This window comes from Aplysia californica, unplaced genomic scaffold (genome assembly GCF_000002075.1).
Source record: "Aplysia californica isolate F4 #8 unplaced genomic scaffold, AplCal3.0 scaffold00774, whole genome shotgun sequence".
Classification (NCBI taxonomy): Eukaryota; Metazoa; Mollusca; class Gastropoda; order Aplysiida; family Aplysiidae; genus Aplysia; species Aplysia californica.
In genome coordinates, this window is record NW_004798044.1 from 37,764 (window position 1) to 46,555 (window position 8,792).

General features: G+C 39.2%; 1 protein-coding gene across 1 annotated transcript in view; it reads right to left on the reverse strand.

The window, feature by feature from the left end:
* Window positions 1-3,564: 3,564 nt before the first annotated feature.
* LOC101861395 (transmembrane protein 145) overlaps window positions 3,565-8,792 on the reverse strand; it is a gene marked incomplete in the record, with an annotated part of 26,286 nt that continues 21,058 nt past the window's right edge. Inside the window, 5 exon segments of the mRNA XM_013088600.2 lie at window positions 3,565-4,832; window positions 5,268-5,489; window positions 6,728-6,787; window positions 7,931-8,051; window positions 8,475-8,647. Coding sequence (XP_012944054.1) covers window positions 4,362-4,832; window positions 5,268-5,489; window positions 6,728-6,787; window positions 7,931-8,051; window positions 8,475-8,647 — 1,047 coding nt within the window.

Sequence of the window (8,792 nt, forward strand, 5' to 3'; positions counted from 1 at the left end):
TTGTCTTGTTTTCTTAAACTTATTGCATCTGTACCAGTTCAGTCAAACATAAACAGAACCAACTGTACATGAGAATTCAAAGCAGATTATTGATAAAATCAAACAGAGAAGTTACTGATCAACGGTCACAGTCGCAAACAAAGTAAGTCTGAAATAAAGTTAACCTTTATCTTTGTCTGAAACCTCGTGTCTAAATATAGTGCAAATAGTGCAAGTTTACATACAGAGCTAAAATTATGAAATACCGGTATGACATTGACGCAATATATATATATATAATATATATATATATATACATACATATATGAGTGTCGACACAGCTCCAAAGGAGCCACAAGATAGGAATTTCTATTTTGCGCAAACAACCAAAATAAGTGCCGAGGGTAGTTTGGGTCAAAATCTTGTTTCATGTAAAATTGACCTCTTAGGCCCATTTTTGTTTAGAAAATAAAAATTCCTAGATCTAGAGAAATCTGCTGCGTTTTTATTCTTTTTTCCAATTATTTCTAATAGCATCTGAATGCTAAGGAAAAGTTACTTTAACTTTGACATTCAGTTTCTCAAAACAGGGGTCCTGCAAAATCGTTACTATAAGCTATGGTTTCTTTATTTATCATCCCTTAGGCTTCACATTTTTGCATCAAGTGTTCTTCAAACTATGAAGATGAAGGAAATGAACATAACCCAAAATGGAAAATTTCCGTCTTGTGGCTCCTTAAGAGCTGCTCTGGCGTCATATATATCTATTTTCTGGCATGCTTGACGCTCCCACACTGTTTTCCTTGAAAGTAGTAATTTTGGACTTGCACTGTCCACAACTGTTGCCATCAGTATGCGTTGTTCCTTAGTTTTATGGACATACATACATACATACATACACACTAAAAATGGCACAACAATATTAAGAGATTCAGATTTGCGGTGAGGAATACAACTTACAAGTGCATTGAGAAGTAAGATGGGCTCTAGTACTGAATATTCAGCCACTTTGGCACAGTTTATGTTAAACTTGCACAACACATACAAGTTTGAGCTGCAAATCGCATTCTGATGGAACTTTTTTTGTTGGTTTGTTCATTCTTTCTGTACTGTTCACGACCCAGCATTGCATCCTATTGCTCTTATTCTCATCATTTCCTACCTTACCATGTAGTTTTGGACAGGCCTATTGATCAAAAGCATGATAAGATTGGATGGAGGCGGGCTACGGTGTTGGCCAGCCCACAATGTATCAAATTAATTACCTTTGTTTTGCTTCTTTTTTTTTTTTAGTAAACGTTTTTCGATGCTAGTAACTGCATAAGGTACCAAACATTTTCATTTCGTGGGAAATTTTGAACGTTGCCGAGAGGTGGCCGAAGCCTACTCTTTTCGATTTTTTGCCCTTACTCGAGAAGGCTAGGTGTAGATTTTACCTACCATAAGTTCAGGGGTGTGGCTGAAAGACAGCAGTAATTTTAAGAAGGAGTAAAGGAGAAGCAGTAGAAAGGCTGCAGAAAGAGTCAGGAGCTCAGAGGAAGGGGCAAAGGAGGTGAGGCGGTTTTGCTTCATTTTGATTTGTTTTTACGGTCCTGTATAGCCAAGGAAAATTTCCCTCTGGGATAATAAAGTACTATCTTATCTTATCTCTTCTCTTATCTTAAGTTTGAGCCAGAATCATTCCATTAGGGAAGTCCACTTCTACTACATTCCACTGATTTTGCGAGCAAACAAATGATCTGACACACTAGTCATAAGATTGGTTGGCTTCATCGAACCTATTAAATTGTGATCTAGCAATTCAGTTTGGAGGATTTATTCATCAACTTGTGCCAATATGGTAGATTATGCCCTTCAAAGGAGGAAAACCTGGCCTCCCTCATTCATATCAAACCATATAAAATTGGGATTTGAGAAAACTTTGTGAAATGTGCACAATTATAGATAGCAGTTGGGTGAAATGAGGAAAATATGGTAATGTACTTAAAAATACAGCATGCTATAAAAAGAAAGACAGAGAGTCGAACAGACAACTATTCATTGCAAGTCCCAACTCATTCCTTCTAGACAAAAATTTCTACAGCATTATCATAAATTTTTACATTTTATAATATATAAATGCATAATTTATATGAAGGAACGAGTGAAGCGGCACACTGTGAAGTACTGTATGACAAAGGCGTAAGGTAGCTCTATATTCATGGTAAAATGCCAACATCAATATGTTAAAAAAAACCGCAAACAGTTGACATATTATTTGATAACAAAGCAAGCATGCAAATTAATATGCCTCTTCTTCATGAACCAAAGCTAAAAAGCCATCATTACTTACATATTGTTATAATTAACTTTACCTGAGTCATTTTTTTACTATGAAAACAATGATGAGTTCCATTTTGATTAACTTTTAAAGCACACGATCAAAGCCACTCTGAAATTGAACAATTAGTACATAATCTTTGTTTTCATCATCAAAACAGTTATATGCACAGTCCATAGACTTGAAATAGTTATAGCCTAGACCATGTACTGTCATGGTTGCCACTCTTTGCTCTCTAGAAAAACAAATTTGCTGCAAAGTCGTGAACACCATGGGCGCCCAAATGAAGGGCAGAACACTTGTTATAGTTGAATACATGAGCAACCTTTCACCCCTTTCTCTACATCCGGGTCCAAATTGAGTCAAATAGTGCATTCCATAGTGAACCGGTACTACCCCAGAAAGCGCAGTCTAGGATATTATGAAACAAGTCCATGGTAGTCAAACCTGCTATAACTACCACCTGTCCAAGACAATCATGGCACCTGTAAAAATGACCACTTCCCACTTTTATTCATGCATTTTTTTTTTCTATATCAAGACAATGTTCAAGACATCCACTTGTCTTTTCTCCTGAAAATTTAAGAACCTTTGCCGTTAACTCTTGCCTAACTACAACTCCCCAAACATTCCACAGTTCATTTTACCAGCACAAACATTATTAATGATTAAAAATCTTTTTTTCTTTTTTTAGTTCACTGCACAAGAGTTTTGTAAAAGTGAATTCACACAATAATGATTTGTCGAACACTTCTGTTTTGTGAAGTTATAGCAACAATTAATCTAATGGCTGGAAAGCAAATAAAATGATATGAGTAATTGTCCCCAAAGTTCTAATTAGGCTACATGTTGATGTAGAATTCTAGTTAACATCACATTATCAGCCCTAAACTGTTATGTTCGCTGCATTTCACAAGTAGCCCCATACAGAGGTTAGGATGTGAGTTTGGGGGCATTCTAAATGAAAAGTGTTGAAATATAATCACTTGATCAATCACTTGATCACATGTTCTTCAATAAAACACTACTTGTTCATGAGAGTGCATCCATAATTATACGTGTAAGGATGTTTATATGTGTGGGTGTGTGTTCCTGTTTGTGTGTGTATGTTGGTGAGTAAGTGTGTATGTGTGCTGTGTGCACATGTGTGTGTGTGTGTGTGTGTGTGTGTGTGTGTGTGTGTGTGTGTGTGTGTGTGTGTGAATGGTATGATGTGTGTGTGTGTGTGTGTGTGTGTGTGTGTGTGTGTTGTGTGTGTGTGTGTGTGTGTGTGTGTGTGTGTGCATGTGCATGTGCATATGTGCGTGCATGTGTATGTAAGTGTGTGTAAGACAGATCAAGAAAGACAGGAGCTGAGAGCCCAAGTCTACCTAATTATGTTGGTAATGATGAATGAATAAAGACAATGTTTACGTAATTTTTGCTGTTAAGTACATTGAGCACTGAGAGCAGAAAAGCATCGCATAAATGAGATTCAATACTATCATCATTATTATGAATATTATTATTATTATTATCATTTTGTTATTATTAGTACTATCACCAAGTACTGTCGGTTGAAAGAGCAACCCGGGGTACAAATAACAATACAAACACAGACAAACAAAAATCCCAATCCTGTCTAAAACACAAACATGTTTTTGATTGGACGAAGAAACTGTGAAGCAGAGAGACTACTGAATTTGCTCACGATCTACATAAGTAGAGATGCTCATGTTTCCGAAAAGGTAAGCTGAGGGGTTCATTCTAGTGACCAGGAGGGGGAGGGGTGGAGGAGGCAAATTCAGTGAAGACAACACAATACTGCAGCCAAAAATTAGCTTTGAGAGCCAGTATGAACTGCAGCATTGAGCTAAAAAATTTCTTCCTCATGAAATTTTAGTAAATCACACTATTTCTTAACAAGGTAGGATATTTCGACTGATTATAGTAAGACTCTGTTATATCCCTACATGCCATTTTGAATTGTAACGTATGACAGAGACTTAAACTGAGCATTTCATTTGGATTGAAAATTCACAAAACCATCAGTCTTCAACCTGCTCAACCTCTCCGCATGCCTTCACTTCTTCTTCTTTTTCTTCTTATTCTTTGACGAAGTTCCCTCAAAATTCTCAGGAGGCTGTTCCGTCTCCTCCACGGGATCCATAGGTGGGGCGGATGGGACGTGGCCTGTCAGAACTGAACCACGGACCAGTGGAGGGAGAGCCCATCGACCCGCAGAGGGCGGCAGACCGCTTAAAATGGGTGGCACGAAGGCGTTTCTGGCTTGGAAATTGCTATTTACATTGCTCACCAGGCTGTTGCTGTTGTTGCTATTATTGTTGTTATTGTTCATGTTGTTGTTGACATTGTTGTTGTTGTTGTTGTTGTTGACAGAGTTGATGATGACACCACCGTAGTTATGAATGTGCTGGACACTGCCTGCGCTGGAGACTGGGTGGTCAGGACCGGCCCCTGTGGTGTGGACCGTCGATGCGTCCCCACTGCCTCCTACAGAGCTGCTGGAGGCAACGCCTGGACGCTCCACGACCTGAGCAAAGACAGGAGATATCTAGTCGCTGTAGTCATTGTAGTATTGGCGATAATACTGACCATCATGAATAAAACCAATAAAACTGACCAAAAAAAATTAACAGAAGGAAATGCAGGGAAAGAAGAAGAGCAAAGGTGACAATTAAAAAAAACCCAAAACATTAGGTCCATATTATTATTGTTGTTATAATATTATTATTATTATTATTATTATTATCTTTATTATTATTATTATTATAATTAAATTATGATCATATTCATATCTATTATTGTCATGTTCTCCATTATTGCATCTCATAATCCTAAAGACAGAGTAATTTTTTTTCCATGCCGCAGCCTATTGAGGTTTGAGGTAAAGACCAAAATAACATTTGAGAAATCATAGCATGACTCCTCGACATGACTTTGACCACCATTTCCACGACCAACTAACCTGGGGATAGGCTGGGGGCGGATCGTTGTACGAAGGGGGATTACCCCTCTGTCCGGAGACGGAGAATATCACTCGGCTCTCTCCGTCCATCGTGTCCTCATTGTCCACCTCCTTCGAGGTGATGAAAAACTCCAGGTTGGGCCCAGAGCCCGACAAACCGTCCCGGGAGCTGACCGTGTAGGGGTTCCCATCCAGGTGCTCCTCACCGCCCATTGTCGCAATCTGCTCACAGACATGGAGGTGGGGGGGGGTTGGGGGGTTTGGGAGGGGGTTAGGAAGGTGTTACGTTTCAGTTTTAGTATTTTGGAAGTTGATTGTAATTTTGGTGGGTTTTTTTTCTAAAGAATGACGCTAGATATAATAGAAGCCAAGGCTTCAGCTTCATGTAGTGTAAGTCCCGTTTTGGACTCAGCACAAGGCTGAAGAGTCGGGAATAGATACTACACTTTGACCTCAGCCAGACGGTTGCCAATAGCTTTATTTTGTTATTTTGATTCTATGAGTTAAGTGCTCACTGGTGTTTGTGGTGGAATAGGTCAGCTCTTCATCGCAGTAGTCTTTAGTAAGCTTTTTAGTTTTAGTAAGAGTGTTACGGCACTTGCAACACAGTAAGGTAACATGAGTGCTGAAGATTAGGAGTGTTACATGAGAGTACTAACAAACACAAAAAAGAAGAGGGGAGATAAGGATGATAGATGTTTGAAAGGAAAGAAGGAGCAAACCACACCAGAGAACCCCAACCACCCACCTGCTGTAGTCTTTGCTTTTACTTTACTTTTAACTGGTTTGTGTACCAGGGCTTCTCTGTGCAAGAGACTACTGTAGACAGAGCTACTGCTAGGCCCCGCCATGCAAGAGGGAGGTGGGAATGGGGAGGGAGAGGCTGTACAGGTCACCAGGTCACTAGGTCACAGGTCACTAGCCTTGTTAACTGCCTCACACACTGACTATTTTTCTGTGTTTGAGAAGCTCGTTGTTTTCTGTGACGCCCACGTCTAGACATTGTTTCGCAGGTCCTGGTACTTTGTGTTGTGAATTCTTGATTATGCAATGTTATGCTGTGAAGTTAAATGTGTTCTGAATTGTGAATAATAATATGGAATCCCATGTGGATACGGAGCTTTCGACTGTGAGCAGTGCATAAAGCTGTTTTAAACTATGGGCTACTCCACGCTGTAACCCTGCTACAAACTGAATCAAAAAGAAATTTCAAATTCATAACGCAGGTTCTCTTTGTGTGATCTAAAGAACAACAATGAAAGAAATTTATAATTATTGCTTTTTGGTCTCCTTCAAGATCTCTGATCTGTCATTACAATTACGAAAAATTGAATAACTCAGCTACAAAAATTGAAAAAAATATTCACTTCTTTTGAGTCTAAGAAACAAACAAATAAAGAAACAAACAGCTAGCAACAATTTAAAGCGACAAGAAGACAACAACAAAAAAGTAACCAAACCTGAGTAGTCCTGACATGGTACGGGAAATTGCCATTAGCCGCACTGGGCCTTGTCAGGAACTGAAATAAAATATAAAAATGTTGATAAGAAAGATTTTAATCCAACCATTACATCATTTCTCCATCACAATTTTTTTTCTACAACCAAAAATAAATCAATTTGAAAATTCTATTTAAAACATGATCACCTTTTTCAACATATTTCTTTAGGATTCTGTTGTTTCTGCTCTGGGGGAAAAGGAATCAAAGCAAAGGAGAATGTTAGAAGAATATCAAGAGTTGAATTTTTTTGTCAAAAATTCCACAACTGAGAAATATTATTGGAGTCTAAAAGACTCTTCACTGTCTTCAATCTATTCTTTTCTGAAGGTAGAAATTAGATTCAGATATCCTGCCTCCTGAATAATTTTACTACATTTATAGGGGCATTTAGACCTAACCGTTTAATTCATTCACTACAACCAGCTGACTGACCAGCTCGGTATTTTCCTCATCACAATCACAAGCCATATCATTCATTCATTGGCTTGATATTTGCCTCTAGAAATACTGGAACTATTGCAGTCCAGATTTTCCAAATAATCTCCATGTTCTGATCTGAAAATATTCCGTTTTTTCTAATTTCGCTTTCAATTTCCTTTTGTATAATTTATAATATATTATATATAAAACTTATACTTTGCTAAACAAATCTATATATGTACATAAATCAGTGGACAAAACTAAAGATATGCCTGCCTATGGAGTACAACAGTAGAAAAGTATGCAGTGAAAGAGTGATTCCCTAATCTTAAATAAACCATACACCCTCTTAGGTTGACTGCTTTATTCAGACCCCCAACACACGTACAGAGGTGTGCTTTTGATGCACAGATGGGCAACTATGATGTACACTTGGATGTGCTCTTTGGCCCCATTGGGGAAGACACTAAGGAAAGAGAAGGGGCAGACAACTCCAGACAGCAACATAGCAGGGGGCTGCCATCACAAACAGAAAAATGTTAAAAGCACATGATGAATCATGTTCAGCCAACCGTTTAAAAAAAACCCAAAACAACCCAACAAAACAAAACAAAAAATACCAAAACTATTTTTTTCAAATACACCTTCGTTCCTGAGAGAAAATGTAAGGTTAAGCAGGAGAAGCAAGCAACAACACAGCACAAATGTAAGGCTAGGAGACAAACAGACAGACAGACTCACCAGGAAAAAGGTGTGGCCCACAAACCCCACAAACTGTTCCACCCCGTTGACCGTCTTCTCTCGGCTCCATTTCGCCATCGCAAACATGGCCACCAAAGTGACCACTGGACTAGCCCAGAACCTGCAAGAGATGGACAAACACACACACTTTAGCTCATGAAACACACACACTTTAGCTCATGAACACGCTGAATAATCAGGAAAGCAAGATTGGGAGGAATAAAATGTCCTGTTCAATACTTATCTTACCTCTCTTTTAGGAGCATTTGATTTATTCAACAGGCACTTTACACACAATTTTCCTCACTTCACCCAGGTGGGAATGGGTACCCAGCCAAAGAAAGCAAAAGATTTTGTTTGTATGAGAGTGTGTTAGTGCCTATAAATGGCAGCTTGCATTGTATGCTTCTGCGGAAGTTGAGATCATTTCAGAATGCTACTAGGTCTGCTAGGATGATAATATAGATTGTAACGTGCATAGAGCTTGCCGTTTAGCGGGAATTTGCTCAAACAAATGCTATCTATTATGATTAAGGGTACTTACCAGACAGTGTAGAAGGAGAAGAAGGGTATGTAGAAGCGCGTCTTGCTGGAGCAGTGCTTGAGGGTGAAGACCAGGGAGTAGAGGAACCACAGCCAGGCGATGAGCTGCATGGCGATCAGGCCGTACCCAGGGGGGCTCTCGTAGTAGTACAGGACCTTGCCCGGGTCAAACAGCTGGAGAATGGAAAGTAGAAGGATAGTTAGAAGGTGGAGTTTAAGACCAGTTGGGGGGAGGAAAGTAGAAGGATAGTTAGAAGGTGGAGTTTAAGGCCTGGTGGGGGGAGGGGAGAGGGTAAATGTGTGAGGGAGCGGGGGAAGT